At 43.0% G+C, this 22,981-nt stretch overlaps 1 protein-coding gene across 2 annotated transcripts in view; it reads right to left on the reverse strand.

Annotated features, from left to right (window-relative positions):
- The window catches only part of LOC138289430 (sulfotransferase 6B1-like), a 340,318-nt gene that overhangs the window by 272,776 nt on the left and 44,561 nt on the right, over positions 1-22,981 (reverse strand). For both annotated transcript variants that reach the window (XM_069230173.1, XM_069230172.1), the window contains exon 2: positions 16,704-16,816. In XM_069230173.1, coding sequence (XP_069086274.1) covers positions 16,704-16,816 — 113 coding nt within the window. The remainder of the gene's footprint in view (positions 1-16,703; positions 16,817-22,981) is intronic.

Below are 22,981 nucleotides of genomic sequence, written 5' to 3' on the forward strand. Positions count from 1 at the left end.
CCTGTTTGCAATTATTTTTCTTTTCAACTTTCGTTCACCTTGTTGTTCTCCTTCGCTTAAGTCCTCTACTCGAGATGTATCACTTTCCTCTATTACTGTGTCTCTTGGCACACCTCTTACTTTAGAACGTGGTTTATTTGGTCTGTCTTCACCTTCATGCATCTGATGCGTCTTTTCAGGACTTTGGTCAGCACCCTCCTCTTGTACTATGGTGTTTTCGCTTTATGGACCTGCAATTGGCTCGGGAGATTTCTGCTCGCTCTGACCTCTCTCTACTATTTCTCCTTCCTCTTCTTCTTCTTCTGGGTCTGTACCAGGTTCAAGTTCTAGCCCGTATCTGTCTATTTCTGGGGGAACTTCTTCTTGATTTTGTCCTCTTGTAGTTTCTACTGAGATAGGCTCTCTGTCACCTCTCTCGAACTCATTGACTGCTTGAGGGACGAGGCTGTTCTCAGTGAGTTCTCCACTAGTCTCAGTTCCTTCTCGATTGTTTTCTAGACCTGAGACTTCTTCCTCTGAAACAGGCGTGCTGGTAACTCCGAACTCTTCTTCATCTGGACACGTTACCTTTTTGGTGTGGCTGGCATGTATCCAGTTTGGGATTCCGGCACACTTTACAGCATTGGTAGTTGTCAGGATCACTTGATAGGGCCCTTTCCAACGTGGCTCCAGACACGACTTTCTCACATACTTTTTGACAACCACCCAGTCACCAGCTTGCAGAGAGTGGCTTGGATCCCCAATTGGTGGCAAAGTGTGGGCTTCCACCTGGTGAGAGAAAGAGCTAATCACATCAGCCAAACTTTTGCAGTAATTGAACACCATATCATCTGTAATATTCACTAGAGCATTGGCAGGTACTGCTGGTAACCTCATAGCTCTACCCATGAGGATTTCATGAGGGGACAATCCCGTTTTCTTATCTGGGGTGTTTCTCATTGACATCAGCACTAGAGGTAATGCATCTGGCCACTTCATATTGGTAGCTGCACACATTTTTGTCATTCTTGATTTCAGGTTACCGTTCATTTGTTCTACTAATCCTGATGCTTCAGGGCGATAGCTACAATGCAGCTTCTGTTCGATGTTAAGTGCAGCACACAAAAGTTTGATCACCTCATTGTTGAAGTGTCTGCCCCTATCTGATTCTATAGAGACCGGAAACCCGAATCTTGTTATTAGTTCCCTGAGTAGTAGTTTTGCAACTGTGAGACTGTCATTTCTTCGTGTGGGGTATGCCTCAATCCAGTGACTGAAAACACACACAATTACCAGCACATATTTCAATCCTCCGCAAACAGGCATCTCAATGAAATCCATTTGCATTTTGCTAAATGGACCTCCAGCTCTCCTAATGTGGCTCAAGGTTACCACTGTCCCTTTTCCCGCATTCATCTGTTGACAGATGATGCACCTGTGACAAATGACTTCGGCCGCATGTCTGAATTTTGGATTGAACCAATCAATTTTAAATGACCTGATCATTGCATCCCTCCCAAGGTGAGCCTGTCCATGGTATAATCGGGCAAATTGTGACAAAAGGCAATTTGGTAGAACTAATTTTCCTTCCTCTGAAACCCATATATCGTCAGCTCTCTAGGTACATTGCATTCTTTGCCAAGAACGTTTCTCTTCTTTGCTTGCACGACTCTGTAATATCTTTAACTCATCTAGGGTATCAACTACTCGTAATGCAAGATTCAAACATGTGTCATTTTCAGTCTGCGGTAACAATTCCCATTGCTCCTTGAATGATATACAGTTCAAGGCACAAAACCTTGCGACTTGATCTGCATAACCGTTTCCCATGGACACAAAGTCTTGTGATCTGGTGTGAGCACTGCATTTCACCACGGCAATTTCAAGCGGTAACTGAATTGCATGTAACAAATCTTTTATGTATTCACCATTTTTCACAGGTGAACCAGATGAGGTCATAAAACCTCTCTGGGACCAAAGTTGGCCAAAATCATGTACGATTCCAAATCCATATCTGCTGTCGGTATAGATAGTGACCTTCAAATTTACAGCTGCGTGGCATGCCTTAGTAAGGACAATTAATTCTGCCACTTGTGCGGAAAACACTCTTTCGAGCCAAGAAGCTTCAACAATGCCGGTTATAGTACATACTGCATAACCAGCTCTCAGCGTTCCCACAGAATCTCTTAGACAGGACCCATCAACAAACATGATGCAGTCATTTTCTTTCATCTGGGTGTCCTGAATATCTGGGCGAGGTTTGGTACACAGTTCAGTCACCTCAAGACAATCATGTTCAAATTCTTCCTCATTTTTAATCTCAGTGTTTTCAACAGGAAGTAAAGTTGCCGGGTTCAATACACTGCACCTCTTTAGTGTGACATTTGGTGACCCCAGTTTGATCGTCTCATACCTAGTGAGACGTGCATTTGTCATGTGCTGAGTTTTAGTTCGAGTCAAGAGTATTTCAACTGAATGTGGAACCATTACTGTTATAGGATATCCCATGACAATGCCTTCACATTGTGTGAGGCTCTGACCAACTGCTGCAACTGCGCGCAAGCAACCCGGTAAGGCTGCTGCGACAGGGTCCAAGGTAGCTGAAAAATATGCTACAGGGCGATTCGCATCTCCATGGAGCTGTGTTAAGACAGACAAAGAGCAAGCATCACGTTCATGACAGAACAACAGAAAAGGTTTCTCATAGTCTGGCATTCCTAACGCTGATGCCCTGCACATACATTCTCTTAGCTCCATAAAGGACTCAAGTTCTTCCTTAGACAAGGTTATAGTATATGGCTCATCCTTGATCTCTTTGCCTGTTAGCATTATCAATGGTTTTGAAATGATCGAAAAGTTGGGTATCCACTGGCGACAGTAGCCCACCATTCCCAAAAACATCCTGACATCTCTTTTGGTTGTTGGAGGGTTCATTTGCAAAACAGCTGTTATTCGTTCCTTTGATATTCTTCTGGAACCCTTTTAAATTAAGTGCCCATAAGTATTTCACCTCCTTCTGACAGTATTGTAGCTTTCTGGGTGACACCTTATGTCCATTCTTTCCCAGATGATTCAGTAATGCAATGGTATCGTATTTACAGCTGTCTCTGGTTTTGGATGCAATAAGCAAATCATCAATGTACTGCACAAGAGTTGAATTAAAAGGCAGCACCAGTCGCTCTAAATCCTTCTTCAATATCTGATTGAAGATGGACGGTGACTCAGAGAACCCTTGAGGAATTCTACACCAACTGTACACCTTACCCAGGAATTTGAAACTGAACAAAAATTGGCTGTCCTCATGAAGAGGTATCGAACAGAAGGCTTGTGATAGGTCTACTACGGTAAACCATTCAGCATCACAGGGTACCTGGAACATTATTACTGCTCGGTTGGGTACCACAGGGCAACATTTTATCACAATTTCATTTATTTTCCTCAAATCCTGTACAGTTCGGACCTTTCCACAAGGTTTCTTCAAACCCATTATTGGAGAGTTACATGGACTGCTCAAAACGTCCTTCAAAACCCCTTGTCTGAGAAAATCTGCAATTATTTGTGACACTTCGATGAGAACGTCCTGTGTCATGTGGTACTGTGGTACTTGGGGAAACACTGCATCTGGCTTTATTTGGACTTTGACTGGTTCTACCCCTTTTATTAATCCTACTTCTTTTCCAGTCAGATCCCACACTTTCTCTGTTACTGTTCCCTGTAATTCAACAGGCAAGTCAATCAAGGTAAGCATTGGGAACAAGGTAATTAAAGGGTAATCTTCATTAGCTGTTCCTGTATCATCTTCTGAGAATTGCCCTTCGTCTCCCTCATCGTCACTATTTGTTTGTACTTCAATTCCGTCACTGGAACAGGTAATTGAACATTTTGTCTTGCACAGTAAGTCCCTCCCCAGTAAGGATACCGGACTTGAATCACAGACTACAAACCTGTGCAGTCCCTGAAAGTTACCAATCTCAACCTGCACTGGATCCTTAACTGGATTTGTCAAATACTGGTTTGCCACTCCGACCACTCTTATGGTACGCCCTGAAAGAGGCAATCTCGGGACCTCTGCGCTTCTAACTGTGGAACGTGTAGCTCCTGTATCCACCAGAAATAAAACCCTGTAACCCATCACTTTCCCTTCTACATATGGGCCCCTCTGATCCACCTCTAGGGACGCTGCAAGCCTACACTCTTCACTGTCTGAACTATCATCTGACCATTCCCCATTCATGCTGTTTTCACCTCGTAATGGGAACTGTTGTACTGTATTATTTTGACTCATTACTTGACCTGTGACCTGTTGAGGAACCATCACCTGTTGCTGTCCCATCGGAGCTATTGGTAATTGCATTTGCTGTCTAGGCACCATGGGAATCTGCTGTTGTGATGGTTGCAATTGCACTGACTGAAAACGTGGCATTTTCATTTGTTGCATAGGCTGTGCCCCTTGCATTTGTACTGGATTGTTCTGAAAATTTGGGTGTTGATGTCTCACTTTCGGACCTCGTGAATTTTGTAACGCACCAACGTTAACACCTTGCTGAACAGTACCATCCTGCACCATATTCGGGCACTCCCATTTCCAATGCCCCACACCCCCACATGCGTGACATGGTGACATCTTCTTCGCTCCTTGAACATCATTTTGAATCACAACAGTATTCATGTCTGAACCACGGTTCACAAACCCTCGACCTCGACCCCTTGGTTGGGTCTGAAACACACCGTTCATTGCAGATGCTGCTGTATCATCTGTTGAATTCCATTTCCCTGTATTCCTGCCTGTGCAGCCCTTATCTGCATCACCATCACCTTTTCTTTCAACTTTTTCTGTTTCAACTCAATCTCATCACTACAGTACTTTGCATACTGTAGCACCTCATCAATCAGTTTTGCGTGCCAACAAATCAAATGATTCTTAATCATCTGGCTAACCTCTGGTCGCAACCCTTTAACAAATCTAAACACAAGATGGTTCATATCCTTTGGTTCAATAGTTTCAGTACCACTATAATGTTTGAATGCCTTTAACAATCGTTCATAGTAGGCATGTATTGATTCCTTAACCTCTTGAGAGGTCCGGTCGATTTTCTGCCAATCAGTCACTTTCGGCGACACCTTTTGTTTAAAAAACTCAATCACCTTATGATAATACTTCACCTCTTCAGAAGGTGCCCCGTCACCTTATCCGTTGCTGGTTCCTTTGTCGCCCAATCAAACCCTCTCTTACACTCAAGCTACAAATCGGGCAGAACAATGATCTCAAACAAGGGGCCGTATTTATACTCCGTTTGCGCCGAATTTGCGTCGTTTTTTTCGACGCAAATTCGACGCTAAACTAACGCCAACTAACGCCATATTTATACTATGGCGTTAGAGGCGAATAGCGCCAAAGTTCCCGGAATGTGCGTCATTTTTTAGCGTGAACCCCTTCCTTGCGTTAATGATATGCAAGGGAGGCGTTCCCGTCTAAAAAATGACTCCCAGGCCTTTACGTGGTATTTATACTCCCGGGCAAAAGAGACGCCCGGGAGTGGGCGTGGCTAAAAACGGCGCATTTGCGCCGCTTTTTAACGCCTGGGTCAGGCATGGCGTTAAGGGACAAGTGGGCTCAAAATGAGCCCAGAGTGCCCTCCCCTGCCCCCAGGGACCCCCCCTGCCACCCTTGCCCACCCCAGGAGGACACCCAAGGCTGGAGGGACCCACCCCAGGGACATTCAGGTAAGTATTTTTTTATTTTTTTTTAATAATTTTTTTTGGCATAGGGGGGCCTGATTTGTGCCCCCCTACATGCCACTATGCCCAATGACCATGCCCAGGGGACAGAAGTCCCCTGGGCATGGCCATTGGGCAAGGGGGCATGACTCCTATCTTTACAATGATAGGAGTCATGTTGATGGGGGATGGGCGTCGAAAATAAATGGCGCAAGTCGGGTTACGACGATTTTTTCGACGTAACCTGACTTGCCCCATTTTAAGACGCCCATGCGCCATTTTCCCCCTACGCCGGCGCTGCCTGGTGTACGTGGTTTTTCTCGCGCACACCAGGCAGTGCCGGTCTGCTTGCGCCGGCTAACGCCATTCAATAAATACGGCGCCCGCATGGCGCTTCAGAATGGCGTTAGCCGGCGCAAAACTTTTTGACGCTAAACTGCGTTAGCGCAGTTTAGCGTCAAAAAGTATAAATATGGGCCAAGGTATTCAGGTCCTCTCAGAGACATTTCGCAAGTTTCACGAACCTATCTGTTTGCTGATACCACTCAATCGGTTTCTCTCTCAATCTGGGATAATCGTTAGTAAAGGATAGAATGTCTCCTCTGGTCCATGGAACATGAACTAAGACACCACCAGCTGTTTCTCTCATAGGTAATATTTTTACTGATTCCAAATCAGGTGAAGCCTTAGTTTGATTAGACCCTGGACTGCCTCCTTTTCCCTTGTCTCTTTTCTTTGCCCATCTGCCTTCCCATTTCTCCAGAGCACCCCAAATTTGCACACTTTGTAATAGTTCTCTCAAATGTGCTTTCATTCCTGCAGATCTCATATGTTCAAAATCTTTTGAGTCAAAGTCTAATCTATAACTTATTTTCAAATGTTTTGTGTTTCCGATATCAATGTTATATTTATCCGCCAGGTTTGCTAATCTCTGATGCACCTTGCCTACTTCTTTAGGAATTTTTGGACATAGGTATCTCAATTCTGCCTCCGTATATGACTCCAGTTTGTTTACTCCCATTGTACCTTCCACTAACTCAGCAGCTTCTGCCCCTAGTCTTACAAAGTTCAGGTATTTGTCTTGTTTTTCTTTTTCTGGTTTGGCTGTAATTACTGCAGTCTTTTGTGAAGTATAAGTCTTTTCTAACCATTCGTTTAACTGCTGGACTGTGAAACCCTGCAATGAGATGTTCCCTGCATGCATCATTGGAGAATGTGAGGTATTTATACTCATTGTCTGTGGTGTTAGAACTCCTAATCCTGCTTGACGCATTGCTTCAATGAGTGCTCCCACTGGACTAGACCTCGGTTGTTCAACTGCTTGTTCTCCTGGGGCCATAATCTGGGGGGTTCCCATAGACCCTCCCCTTATCGCATCTTGAGTCATCACTCCCTGATCACATACGCCGGGTTTACCCTGTGCATACAATGGCACTGGTGGACCAACAGTAATTGGTAACGATATGGTGGCAGGTGTCTGACCCGTACCTAAACTGCGTGGAGCAGCGACTCCATAAGTCTGCTCTCATGTACCTACCTGGGACTGGTACTAATGGTGGACCAGTTACTGGATTATACCCTGACATTAGTTGTGGTTGCAGTTGGGATACTAATTTCGGAGTCGATTCAATCTGTATTAGCTTTGGCTTGGTATATATTGGGTCTGGCGGTACTATCAGATTTGTAGTAGTTTCAAGCACTGGGACGTCTGGGTAGATTCTCTGTATCTGCGGTGGAGGCTGCAACTGTGTCGGTATGTCGGGAGCAGTGGGTACACTGACACCATTCTATAACAAAGTCATATCACTAGTCTGTACCGTATCAGCAGCTCCCTTTTCTTGCGTCTGGTTCCCAGAATCCATGCTAGTACTTGGAGCACTGTCGCTCACCGCATAAGGTGGCGGACGATCATGTAATAATCTGTCCATAAATTCCTCATCATCTGAATCATCTTCCTCTTCCCAAGATCTTTTATTTTCTTTAGATTTGCCTGAGTCTTTGTCTGTTTTACATGAGTCTCTCTTTCCCTGTGCTTCTTCCCCTTGTGCTATTGCTGGGAACAGCTTTATTCCATCAACTATTCCCCTTCTCCACATTTTACTCTCATCATCCCACCTAGCTTCCGCATAAGATTTCTCTGCCGTTCGCAATCTTTTCTGAAATTTCTCTTGCTTTTGTTTAAGAGCCATCAGATCCCAAACCGCTAACGCCTCATATTGTGCTGGCCTCGGAGGTGGTTTCTGTTCACTTAACATCCACCTCAATCGTGCAAGGATCCTCGTATTGAATGTTCCATATTCTGGAAACGCTAAACACCCCTCTTTCTCTGTTAACTTGCGCCACTGTTTCATCCATAAGCAAGGAGCGACACCCTTTTCTTCCATGACTATATAAGCTGGGGTACCTTCAGGTGGTGTAGGCTCCCCATCAGTCGCTATGATATATGTATCTCCCTTCAAAGCGCTCTTAAATGCTTTGACAAAATTCATTTTTCACGATTTTCTTTTTTCTGTATTTAATCAGAATTGACTTAGTTCCCAGGACACTCTTCACCCGCCTTTCTCAACCTATTGCCTCTCACGGACGGCAGTCAATCTGTGCGCGACCCCTCTCGACAACTGACCTATCTCAGCGCGGCACCACTGATGTCACACTCACACACACTGCAGCTGACAAAGTCTTGCGGCTTGTCCGCTCCTCACTGAACCCATACAAACCCACGCAAACTAATGCAAATTATTGCGAGCACCTTAAATGACAACACAAATCTGGCGGTTTACTACAGGAAGGGTAACACATTCGCTTCAGAACTTTGCAGAGATTTCACTTGAAGCCTCGGCCGCTACTTTCTCCTTATCAGTTCCCGCATACGCAAGCAGAATTCGACCCACAAATCCTACTCTCGACTTGTCAATGACTCCTTCTAGTGCACTTTAGAATTTGTCAAATCTCCATCGAAGTTTTCATACACACATTAGAACTCAATCTTGACTTGTCAACCACGCCCGATTGACCTATCAAACCGCACAGATTACAATATAAACCACACTTGTTTTCATACTCCGGAATCTTAGACCTCAACAGGTCCGTACACAACAACCAACCACGTGGATAATTTTGAGCGTTAAGTGCCACACTCACATGAAGTACGCCGACTTCCCTACTCCCATACCACGGAGTACGCCCACTCCTACTAAACAACACTTAATTTGGCCTAATACACACAAATCTTCACAATCTTCTGCAAAAGGCATAAGCTAAGGAAGCGCAAAAACCCTAAACCACATACATTATGGCGCCGAGAACATTCCCAACTCACTTAGGCAGGCTCCGAGATCCCGGGAAAGTCCTGGTGAACTTAGAAACCCATCATACCTCCAATTTGCATTAACACAGAAAAACAAATAAAACAAGACTCTCCGTCCTAGGGCCCCAAAGGGCCAAACCGTCGATCTGCTACCAGAACTGTTAATGCGTCCCTCCACGCCAATTTTATACACATTAGGACTCGTTTTAGGCCAATGAATCTTTTGACCCAGTGGTGAGACACCGTAGGACGAGATAACTGATCAATATGTCAAGTAGAATGTCAATAATATCACCAATATTTATCACCACAATATACTTTACTTTGGAGAAAGACATTGATCAAACTGTCGGCGCAACCATGACCTTTCAGCCATGAATAACCACATCCTTTGATAGAAGTTTATGAATTTTATTCCTTATTGATTACAATCTACTAGCAGGAGTGCTAATCTCAAAACCAAGAAGCATAAGAGCATCGTTACAACATGGCAACCATAATAAGATTTCATTAATGCAAGAATCATAACCGTAAGAATGTAACACAAAGTAAACATAGATTAGAATACAATGAATTCCACGTAATTCTCAGTTCAGCATTGTGTAACGTCAGTCTGTGTTTAATTAAGTCAGTCAAAGTGATTACCTACCCCTAACCACTAATTAGCATCAGCATGTTGGGCTTCATGCAAAATAATTTGGAACACCAATTTAGAAAACATCTAGCTATGGTCTCTATTAAAAAATACAGCAGTTGGTACCTAGAAAGAAAAAGCAAGCAGACAAATTACAATAGCATTGTCATAGTTACCCTCCAAGGATTTATTCAGCACACAGGATCAGACTTCGTCTTCAGGTCATCAGTCGAATCACCTTAAGTCTAGCTTCGTGTAAGAGAAAGGGAGCACTTCCCTCATAAGGAGGAGAAGTGTAAGGACAGTCTATGGGCAAGGACAATCTTATTAAGTCCCCAATCACCAAATAGAGTGACAGAGTTTCTGGATAAAATCGTCAGCATTCCCTACCTAGTTCTAACGTCCCTTCTGTGACATGAGTTTTTATCCCTTTTCGTATATCCCCTTCCCCCAAAATTCTATTGGTCATTTACTATACTTCACTATCTTTGACCTATCATATTATACATTAGGTAATCCTAATTGTCACCCCACGATAATTTACAACACTTTGATTGGTCTTCATAATTGACGTTTTTCGTAGGTGGCACATCTGGGTGTTTCATCACCATCTTGGCACGTCTTTCAGGTCATGAGCTTCTTTATCCATGGTCAAATGTCCTTGTACATTCTTTCGTATACTTTTGTTTCAAAATCTGTATAAAACTTATACTAAGGCAGCTAGCATGCGGATGGGAACAGGATGAAGTTGGTTACATAAAACAAAGGAAAAGAACAAATGCTGGGTCATGGCCCTTTACGAGTCAGCACACTGGAAAACAGAAAATATGCTTTAATATGAGAGCTACACAGCTAAATCCGCAGCTCGCGCTAACTTAAGGCCTATGAGTTTAATGCAATATTGTAAATGCCAATATAAGCTCGATTAATTATGATGCAAACAATCATTTTTAAAATTAACATTAATTCGTGCACACATAACGGCATCTCTACGTTTCATTGATATAATTCGAATGCACATTTAAGCAATTTCTTTTCTTTGTCATTTGTCTATGCGGCATTTGTTAGACATTTATATAAGCATTACACTTCTAATAATTAACATATTCAAACTACGCTCTCTCAGAACCAGAGTCCTGCTTAAAAAGGGTACACAGTTTAAATGGTCTAATGAGTGTGAGGTGGCGTCCAAAGCAGTAAAGCATGAAATCAGTAAAATGCCTATACTGGGTTATTTTAACACCTGGAAGAAAACCATACTTACAACAGATGCCAGCCTTAATGGGTTAGTTGCAGTACTCACTCAAGTGGGCTGTGGAGAAGGAAAGGTAGACACATTTGCTTCTAGAGTGCTGAAGAAAGCAGAGGAGCAATACTCATGTATTGAAAGTGAGGCTCTAGCTATAGTTTGGGCCATGAGGCATTTCAGGTTCTATTTCTCGGGTATTCCTTTCTTAGTGGGGACCGATCACTGCCTACTAATGCAAATATTTTCCTGCAGCCAAAGTGAAAGGCTAACACCGTATCTTAAACATTGAAGTGAAGGCTTAGAAGAATGTAATTTTCAAATGTAATACCTTCCTGCTGTAGTGAACAAGGTGGCTGACTGCTTGTCAAGACTGCTGGTAGAAAACTAAAGTGAAGTGGCCACCATTGATGTGAACTATCTGTGGTGGGTCAAGAGAAGATTAGGAGAAGTGTAGAGAGGGAGCTATGTTGTTTCTCAGAGTAAAAACCTATGTTGTCAAGGGATGGCTGGATTACAAGGGATTAGACTCTGATTTGAAGCCATTTTGGTCAGTAAGGAATGAACTCACTTTATAATATGGTGATCTCATGAGATATAAGAGAATAGTTCCTCCCATGGACAAAAGGTCCAAGATAATAAACCTGGGTCATAAGGGACATCTTGGCAGAAATCTCACTAAAGCTGGGGTACTGGTGGCCAGCCATGGATCGTCAAGTAGAGGAAGTGGTCAAAGAATGCTGTTAGTGTGCTTCCAATGATGAAACTTGAGTTTCTAATTCTGTTCCCTTATCACCTGTAGTTGTACTTGAGGAGCCATAGACCAAGTTAGTTCTGGATATAATGAGCCCGTTTGAATTGTTGCTATAATCTGAAAGATTTTTATTGCTATCAGTGGATTACACCTCTAAGTGTGTATCCACAAGATGTGTGTATACAGTAAGTACCAAGACAGTTTTGTAATTTCTCAGGGATGAGTTTTCAAGTGAAGGAGTATCTAGGTATGTAGTCACTGACAATAGGGTGCAGTTTACCTCACTGGAAATACAGGGCTTTTTGAAATATCGTGGTTTCACCCAGTAAAAAACAGTTCTGTATGTACTGTAAGCCAATGGTCTTGCGGAACACATGAAAAGAGTGGTGAAGTTCTGTGTTTATGGTGCAATAGAAGTGTGGTCTCCACTAAAAGATATTCTGAGAGACATGTGGAGGGCACATCGCACTACTCTCAATTTTGTGACCCAAAAACCCCCTTTTGAGTCCCTGAGGGGTAGGGTAGCTATCTCTAACTTAAATCCTGAATGGTTGCTAAACAAGAAAAATACTAATTTGGATAAGGAGGAGGTGGGTGCCAGGATCAGGTCATGCCAGAAGAGATATAAACATAAACATATACAGATATGATGAAAGAACTCAGTAAAAAACAAAAAATGGAGAGTAGGAAATTGGTCCTAGTTAAGAAACCATGGTAGGAAAAGAAAGGTGTGACTGAATTAATGGGACCTTTTGCCATTACCTTGATTAAGAAAAATTTTGTGACAGTTCACAATGGGAGTAAGTGGAGATCGTCTCGATTGGCAAAGTACACGGACATTAGGCCACCACATGCAAACAATTATGAAGTTGTTCCTGGAGCAAGGGTGCAAGGTGGTGAAATTAGTTCTTCCAGGGACTCTTCCAGGAGAAATACTTCTGGAAGCAATCTCATCACTGAACATAGGAGAGTACCTGAGCATTTCAGAGACTACTTTGAGGGGCATATTTTTACTTGTTTTTCATGTAATTTGCGTCATTTTTTTTACACAAGTTTGGTGCAAAACTAACTCCATATATTTACTTTGACGCTAGACCCGTCTAGCACCAAATATATGAAGTTAAAGTAATTTTTTGGGGATGTGGAAACCTACTTTGCGTCAATGAGATGCAAAGTAGGCGTTCCCGTGCAAAAAGTTACTCTATGCCTTAGCACCATATTTATCCCCCCATGCTAAAATCACGCACTGGGGAGAAGGGGTCAAATAATGGTGCAACGCTCGCTTTGCACCATTATTTAATGCCTGGGTCAGGGCAGGCGCTAGGGGACCTGTGGGCCTATTTCCATGGTCGAACACCATCGAATAAGCCCACAGGAACCCTCCCTAGGCCCCAGGGACACCCCACCCACACCAGAGGGACAGCGGAGGTTGGGGTACCCCATCTCAGGTAAGTATAGGTAAGAACTGGTAAGTTTTTTTTTTTAAAGTGCCATTGGGGGGCCTGAAGTGGGTCCCCCTACATGGCACTGGGTGCAAAGGCCATGCCCAGGGGACCCTGGTCCCCTGTGCTGGCCACTGGGGTGGTGGGCATGACTCCTGTCTTTTCTAAGACAGGAGTCATGTGGTATGGATGGTTTTGCGTCAGAAAATGACGCTAGGCTGGCTAGAGTCATTATTTTTTTACTATACTCTGCCTATTGGCATTTTTTAGTGCAAAACCCCCTTCTCCCATACCGCCACCCCCACCCAGCTAACATAATTTATTTTTGCTCTAGCCTACCCTTTTCACTGGCTTGCACCATTCCATAAATATGGTGCCTGGCTGGTGCGCAGAAATGGTGCAAGCCAGTGCTAAACCTTTTGGTGCAAAACTGCATTGGTGCAGTTTTGCACCAAAAAGTATAAATCAGGGCCTATGAGTTAGTCGTGACTGCAGGTGGTTCTTATCACGGTGCAGATACCTTGTCCTTTGTACTTGTAACATCATGAGTTATTTTATAGTTCATATATGTACTTAGTTTATGCAATTGATGTATATCTGCTGGCTGTAGGTTATCATTTTCCTTTTATGTTTTTATTGTTATGTAAAGGGGATGTGTTATAATTAAAGGTTAAGTACGTTTCTCTTTAAGTAGGAACAGCAGCTTATGCCAGGAATGTCAACGGTCTCAATGGTAGTAATGTTCCACGATGTTCAGTTGGAGACTGGGAACTGACTGACAAGCTGCTGTAGTTGGTGGTGCGTATTACAACTCAATAAAAGATATATGAGGACAACTTTTACCAATGTCTTAACACACTACTTATAATATTTTGAAGGTGATCTATGAATTGTAACAGAAAGTTATAATTGTACCTTTATAATTTCTAATGGTTGTGTATTTTCAGGTTGCTTTTTATTAAATAATCTAATTTAATAGTTTAATAAACCGGATTCAAAGGAACCCGAGCGACGTGCTGCCTTTGAGCCTGTGTTTTGATTGATTAATTCTCCATACACGTAGGGGCGTAAGCAAGAATTGAGATCACTCACACACATAAACAAATGGGTGTTGGCGGGGGTCTACCTCTCAAAGAACTCTGCAGGAGTACTAACAATATTTTGGCACTACTCCTGCAGAGTATATTATTAGAGTCATGATTGACACCTACCCTGCAACATTGTGCGCTGTATTTTAAATACAGTGCACACATGGTGGTGGTAGTGGGCGCAAAGGGGTACAGAGAAAGTGGCGTTGCACTCAGTGCAGTGCCACTTTCCATAAATCTGCCCCTAAATGGGTAGCTCCCTTGTGCAGGACGTTGAGTATAGGTTACTATATGGATAGGGTGACCAAACGTCCCGGTTTTGCCCGGACAGTCGTGGTTTTTTAAGGACTGTCCCTATGATCCAACACTTTTTGTCAAAGCAAAGATATGTTCCTGTTTTTAAGAGAGGGTCGGATGAATGTGGAGATTGATCACAGAGTTGTGCAGGCTCACGTTTCATCCGTCCCTCTTATCACACCAGAGACACAACTTAACATTTGGAGAGTCACCTGCTGTGCTGCCTCCCCTCATTCAAGCAGCACGGCAGGATTTTAATGAGGGGTGAATACAGTGCTTAATTTGTGCTTGTTGTTTCCGGTGCGGGGCACCGGCACTTATTTTTGAGTGCTGGCACTTATTTTTCTGCCTCAGGCATTTACTGAGAGCAAAAGATATATGGAAAAGACGGAGGATGAGAAAAACGAAAAAGCTTCCCAATTGGAGAAAGCAGAAAGCTGCAAGAGTGAGCTGAAGGGGCAGGGAATGGCTGTGAGTGGATTGAAGAGGCCCGAGATGGCTTCAGGATTATGCTGCCTCAGTATTCGGTGTTCGCACATTTAATTGCAGCAGCCGTGTGTTTAAGAGGAGGGCTTTGGCCATGTTTTTATTTACAAATTAAGCACTGGGTGAATAGGGTCTCCCATAAGCTAGGGCCCAGCTCATCAACAGTCAGACCCTGGAGCTTCTGACAGCAATTGAGGGTAGGGGTTATTATATATACACATAAATATCACTAAAAGAGACATCATTCTGCGATATACATACACACAGACATACATATATATATGAACGACGTGCCAACATGTAGTCCTATTTCTCTGTTTGTGCCCATCCCGGTCTTTGGTTGTGAAAATCTGGTCACCTTATATATGGAGACATACAGAATTCTCTCCATTAATCTAAGCAGATTGGTAGTTTTCTCATTCTCTAGATATCATCTGCTGTCTATATGGATTAGGTGTACCAAATGTATCAAGGCAGTGGAAGGAGGGTTAGAGAGTTGACAAACCTCCGACTGGAGTGGTTGTTATATTTAATATGGCCTAGCACACTATTGAAACGTTGTATAGTGTGTGGTTTAGTATCTTATTGCGACTTGTAATCTCTGGTAGTTAAAACAGGTTGCCTATTTGTTTTTAAAAATGTTATTTCAGACCGATTTTAATGCAAGTTTAGCTTTTTTTTAAAACATGATTTACACATGATGAGCAGCCATCTGCCAAGATATGTCCGATGAAATTATGTTCACCTTTGTGACTGATAACGGTCTTATGTGTATTGTATGTTTGTGTACTTTTCTATCCTGGTGATCGAAATAAAGTTATTCAAACCACACACACACACGCACACACTTTGCGGTTGGCTGGGTCTACCTCTCAAAGAAGGAAAATAAAACAATTAATAAAGGGGGTTCTTGGGGTATAAACGCACATACATACACACACACACACACACTCATAAGATATGAATACATTAGCTATGTTCATTTTACAATTACGTTTAAGAAAACACATGGGAAGTAAAAATACTTCAGATGGAAAGACTCCAGATGTAAAGGTACTCCGGGTGTAATGACTCCAGATGTAATGACATGCGAAGTAATGACTATTATTCATGCAATGCACAACACAGTCCAGTTAGCATGGTTATTTTTATAAAGAGGTATATGTACAGGCTATGTGACTTAAACATTGAGTAAAAGTGACATGTGTTCAAATTAGCTGGAATGCGCCGACCAAAAGCGGCACACTTTTCATTTAGAGAAGTTTACAAGTGTGCTTGATTTCTGAGGAGTGCAACATTATCTGTGTGACAAAATCTACTTCACTTTCAAGGTTAAAAGGGCAGCCCTTCCATGCAGGCTAAAATATTTATATTATTGGAACACCATTTTGAAAATTATCTGCCCAGAGTGTATAGATTTTCTCAGTATGAATACGGTATTAAGGTCCTGATTTAGAGTTTGATGGACAGCACTCTTTCCATCAGTGTGGTGATGATCATTACCTCTGCTATCCTGATGGACTAACGTCGGCCGATTTAGAGATGACCATGGCCCAGCAATCACCTCAGTGCATTGAAAAACCAAGACAGTGTTCCTTTCAATGTACAAAACGTTCGATGGGCTGCCAAAAGCAGTAAATTAATCAATTGTGCTACCACAGTCAAACATACTTCCCTACATGATTTTTCATTCTCTGAACTGCCAACAAAATCAAATCAGCTTTTAATGAGATAACACGTAAATCTCCTAACCTTATACTTGTCTGCAGCTCCAAATTCAAGCATTGTATGCAATATGTTCTCTTCTTCAGCACCGGCGACTGTAGCTGCCAAATCATTTAAGATCTGTACACACCAGTTGGTTCCTGAAAACAACAGTAGCATTCTTGACATAACATAGCAGAGTCAAGACATGGCTTGATCCATACATCAACTTAGTTTTGGGGAAACATGATATTTGAAAATGAAGGCAAAATCAGAGAAGCTTGCTTAAATCTAACCATAGTTATACCTTGTCTTTCTTTCACTAAAATGGGAGTTCATTTTACCTACTTTCCCCAAAGAGTTGAAGTGTTTTGGATAAAGTACCCTCCTCATACATCATAAGGATGTTGCAAGTCACAGCGGAATTCCATGATCCTGCAGAGAAACAAGGCTAAAGGATCCCCGAAGTGATAACATAAAGCAAGGAGTACTTTATTCTTCATAACATATAGTCATCTCATCATCCCTCCCATAAATTGCTTAAATTATTGTTGTCTTACTTAGTCATGTTCATTTCAGGCAAGGAGACTAAAACCAGAACTGTACTGTGAAATTAAACAACGAAAATTCATTTAGTCAATATTGCAAAAAATTGATTAGAATCAGCTTAATGTTAGAATAAAATGCTGTGACTCAGACTGTGTAAAAACATTCAGCAATTATATATTTCCTTCAACAACTTATTGAGTGGAGAAAATAAATATAAATAGCGCCATTCTGGTTAGCACTTTTTCTTTTTAGAAAAAAATATCAGAAGGCAAACACAGGGGCTTATTTACAAATCCAATCTGCACCGCCGGAACGTCACTTTTAGTGATGGTCCGGCAGCGCACACTGCAGAGCCATATCTACACCCTGCATGCCTTTTCATGGCCTTGTAAATATGGACATAGGCAATGTAGCGCAGGTCGCTGTGTTGCCTTACACTGCGACAGGGAGCCATGCCATGGGCATTACGGTGGGTGTTCCTACATAACACCCATGGCATTTGACACATTCCCAGATTTACAAGATTTCGTAAAGCTGGGAATGTGTCAAGGTGTAACGCAGAGAAATACCTTTATTTCTCCTCGTTTTTCCTCTTTCTATGTGTGCTGCAGCATTCTGCAGCACACAAAGAGGAAAACACCTCTCCTGATTTATTTGTGCAGGAAGGTGTCCCTGCCTGCACAAAAGCAATCGTCCCCAAGCATCACAAACACCATTGCACCATGGCAGCCCATTGTGCTCCAGTGCAGGGGAAAAGGACAGGAATGAGCCATATCTTACAGATACGGTGCATTCCTACCTTTTTCTTTTGATGCATGGCAGCGCAGTAAGAAGGCTTGCAGCGCTGCCCTGCGTCAAAAATTTGTAACATGCCTCCCAGTTTCCTTTGTTCAATCCGCAAGTTAATTAGGCATTGTGATCTTCATTTCACCTTGACTGCTGGCTCTGACAGTAGGCGTTATAACATCAGAACTCAACAATAATAACTTATTGCAGTTGAGCAGCTACGAAATTACTTTAATACAGGCAACTAGAAACGTAGAGGTCAGCTGTAATAAGGAAAATAAAGATGGGCTTTTATAAAAAGAATGCAGACTCGCATGAATTATAGGACTATATACAAACACAACAAGGGCTTTGTTTGAAGGAAAGCAAGAGGAATGAAAGAGTAAGAGTAGGACAAGGTAGGGATGGGGAGAGTAAGAGGAAGATCTATAAACAAGAGTAACAGGCTTGGATCAACTGGGAGAATTTCAGAGTCCACATCAAATTTACACCCTACTCTCTTTATGAATTAGAAACATGTTTTCAAGTTGACCGGCACTGCATGGACCTTTTACACAGGCACTGTTTATAGAAGGAACATTTTACAACAACACTCTGCGCCTCTGTTAGGTACATCTTTGAATATTTACCAGGTAAACAGATATTTGCTGGCAATAAAAGGAATACCTACAAATGGCGCAGCAGCTTCTCCAGATCACCAAACAACCAACACTGAATGGGGGACACAGACGTTTACTTGCCCATTGGCCTCCAGGGAGGCTGGAGAAGTCATGTGCTCAAGAGAAAGGTTAACGTTTGGATTGCGTCAAGTAATCCTCATTGCTCTTTCCTCTTCCCATTCATAGCTAAATGAAGCATTTTGTCTGAATGAAAGAGCTTTTGAAGCCACTTGCTTCATAAAGAGACCATTTAATATACCTTCCTATTCTTTGCTCCCTTGGCTGGATGTAGCACCATCGCTATGGGCTACCTTCAACCAAGTAATGCAGGGGCACTTTCTGTAAGGTCACTAAACAAGCATGCCTCAGCTGACCTCAGAAAATAGGAGGCAGGTAAATAATGTAATGAGGAAGAGTAAGCATAATGAGGATAAGTATATTAACCTAAAAATTACCACCTTGTATACCGTTCACTAAACAACAGTATGCCACAGAAAACATGACTGAGGCACGTCACATACAAAAAAACTCACCATGAATATTATGATGCAAAAGAAAACACAAGAATGTTATCCCACAGCAACACAGAAAAGAAATCAAGAACAAGCAGTCTATAAAGAAGGTACCTAAATGTGTAGTGTTCCCACTAGGAATTCAAGTACCTGCTGACAATAATGATTAATAAAAGTGAAAGGGTAGACTCAGGCCGCATTCCTATTGGCATAAGTAAAGGGATTCCTGAGGAGTATGTACAAGATACTGCTGTACCCTTAGTGGAACAACCCTACCTGAACCACAAGTAGAGGCAAAGCATCCTCCATTTAGAATGAGAGACCAAACTGGCCTGTTCAGAGTTCTGGTCAATAGCTTCAGCTGCCGTTGGGAATGAACAAAGTTATTGAAAGGAGTCTCACATGCATGAAAGGTGGCCATGCCCAGGAAGTAACACAACACCGTCTTCTGACATTCAAGGCCAGAAAGGTATTCAATAAGTCATTCCCCACAAAGGCGCGGCGCACCACCTCCTAAGCCAAGTGAAAGACTCAAAGAGGGAATGACAACCAAAAAAACACTTTGTAGGCAAACTAATGTAATCTGGTCCAGAGGCTCAAACATGGAAAGCTGAATAACTCCCAATATCAAGGTTAAATTCCAATGAGGATCAATCACCTTCCTAGGTGGATTAATGCTAAGGAACCCTTCAACAACTGGGCAATTAGCTGGTCCTGAACCATTGAACAGCCTATTGAAGGCAAAAGGCCTTGATAGCTGGTCACTGAAACTTCTGAGTACTGCTGCCAACCCCATTGGAATCCTTTCAGCAAACAATCCTGAATCAGGATACGGTATAGATTGCACACCTTTGACCAGACTCCAAGCCTGGAAAGACACCCAGTGGCAGATTTAGTTACACCAGGTGGGCAGGAACCTGGACTGCTACATCGTCACAGGAGTCATGCTAAAGAAGCCCAAGCACAGCACCCCTAGCCTTTCAGCTTCAAAACTGCCAATCTCAGGGGAGTCAGCTCCGGATGTAGCAGCAATGTGGACCTGAGAGCACTGGGAATCACTGACAGCAGCCACAAAGGTTCCACAACAAGTGACTGCAGTCTAGAAAACAAACCCCTTTCAAGCCCAAAATGACAAGATCAGAATGATCTCTGCCATCTTCTTATGGTTCTTGCACAAAGTTTGAGGAACCAAATGGAATGGATGAAAGATATACAAGAGACTCCTGAGCCAAGACACTACCAATGCATCCAATCTCCAAACCAGAGGGTCCTAATACCTGGCACTTTAGTGAAGAATTACAGAGGTGAACCTTGTTACAAAGAAATCCATCATCAGGAAACAGCATCAGCAGTACACATCCCTGAATACATCCATAGATAGACAGAAATCCAGGTAGATTAAGAACACTCATGAGCTGATTTGTGCTCTGGTTATTATCACTGTTTATATGCACAGCCAGAAACAAAGTGATAGACTGGTCTACCTACAAAAAATCTGTTCCTCACAACCCTCCAGGAGGATAACCTGTCCACCCAATCTAAGCAGGGTAGGAGTTTGCAAGACAATGTCACCCTCAGAGAAGTTGCAGAGTCCAGAAGATGCTTATCAACAGTTTACAGCTCCCATCAGTGGAAGGTCCTCAGTCCCTCATACTTGTTGCAATGCTCCTAATCCGCCTGTTGCAATGCTCCTAATCCTTTTCCTAATCCTAATACCTGTTGTAATGTTCCCAAACCAAGTTGGATAAAGTGATTTCCCAACCTGCAGCACTATTATTGGTTGTGATTGCACAGAAATTAGATGAGTACAGGTCCATCTGCTTTCTCAAATGCAAGGGATTCAACCACAAATGCGTGTGGCGGTAGATGACAGGGAGAACAATGAGTAAGTGATCAAAGTCCATCAATCCTGACTACAAGGATCAAAAAAAGAAACTTTAGCAATGGCTTCAGATGAAAAGTACCCAAGGAAAAAGGAAGACCACGGAAGGCATATTTCCTGCACTCATAGCCAGTCATGAAAAAGCAACACAAACCTCAAAAAAGCCAATGACTGGAATGCAGAGCCATGACTCTGAGTCAGTAAAACCTGTAAGGGAAGTGACATGAAATCCAAAGCTGGACAGCTAAGGACAGCTGCCCAATGAGTCAAACCAGCTGGCTGTACGTTCCACATGCTAATAAAGAACACGAATGAGAAGTTATACACAGTAGAGTGACAGTTCTAATGTTGTGGGCCCACCACAATGAGCTTAATAATGACTCACCTCTGGAAATTTGGACACTTTCTGAACATGTAGTTCAATTTGAATGAAGACTAAGGGGGTCATTCAGACCCCGGCGGGCGGCGGGAGCCGCCCGCCTGGAGGGAACCGCCATATGGCCGCTCCGCGGTCGAAAGACCGTGGAGGCCATTCTGGCTTTCCCGCTGGGCTGGCGGGCGACCGCCAGAAGGCCGCCCGCCAGCCCAGCGGGAAACCCCTTCCCACGAGGAAGCCGGCTCCGAATGGAGCCGGCGGAGTGGGAAGGTGAGACGGGTGCAGTTGCACCCGTCGCGAATTCCAGTGTCTGCTGGTCGGAATGACCCCCTAAATAATCAAGAAAGAGCTCATTACGATGATGGCAGACTGAACTTTGTGGTGGAGTCCATGGTAAGGAAAGATGTTTTGCAATGTCTTCATAGAAAATAACAAGGTTTTGTAATCATGATTTACCCGAGGTAGGAGGGAGTGCAGAGTTCCTCATCTTCCTGGCAGCAGTGCTAGTTTAGGTATCTGAATAGCTTCTGTTGGTCCAGTTCAAGTAAGCAATAACCAAGGACACAGTAGTTTAGGTCCGAAGGCTTTTCATGTTTGAGAATTGCCTGTGTGTCAAGTGTAATTGTAATAAACAACAAAGTGATGGGAGGAATGCTTGATTTATTCTCAGCCACTGGTAGGTACTGAGGCCGCATCCCAATCCATTGTTTTTTGGCCACCATTCCACCTCAGATTAGACCCAGCCAAAAGCAAATCAGCCTTAGTCCTGCTCCAGTAAGAATAGTCTAGCCCTACCTGCCAAGTCAAGTCCGTCTTGAAGCAGAACACAAGCTACCCAGGACACGTTTGCCCTATTTGAAGCTCTTCAGTCAGGTGCAGCCTGCTCCTAGTGGCAAATAACTGTACTTGTAGCAGGTGAGGTTTGAGGATTTGATGATAAGCCGGAGAGAGCTCTGGTGAATGCTAAAAAGAAGGGAGTGATGCTGCAGCCTGTGAAATGCTTGATTCAATGCTGAAATGTAAAGACAGTAACAGTGGAAGGGTGATCACTTTATATCCCTTTGCAAGGAATGATGAGGTCCAGCCCATTCTCTTGTATTCTGAAGTCAACCAGTCTCTGAGTTATATTTTTTTTCACGATTCAGGCACCATTCCGACACTAATGTACTCACATAGATTGAAGTCCAGGAAATTGTGGAAAACAAGGAAGTTGAGTTTGGAGCTTGGCTTCATGAAAACACTAGACACACAATAGTCTCAGTTGCCATCCTCATTTCCAGATCATCGCATCCACTACCAACGTAGGTGTGGAAGAGTCAGTACTTGAGGCCTTTTCAAACCTAGATCATACATCTAGCAACATGTTGTTTAGTTGCTATGGTTTCTCCACTTTGCACTACATTCATTCCTGATCTTCCATCCCTGTATCTTTGTTGCTGTCTCTCTTACCGGTCCCACTTGGATAGGAATTTCACGTGGTTCCCTGAATAGTACCTTTTGGCCTATGTCTTCTTGTGCTTTTATTTCTCTACTTACTGATTTGTTTCCTCACCCTGTGACTT

The sequence above is a fragment of the Pleurodeles waltl genome, chromosome 1_1 (assembly GCF_031143425.1).
Source record: "Pleurodeles waltl isolate 20211129_DDA chromosome 1_1, aPleWal1.hap1.20221129, whole genome shotgun sequence".
NCBI lineage: Eukaryota > Metazoa > Chordata > Amphibia > Caudata > Salamandridae > Pleurodeles > Pleurodeles waltl.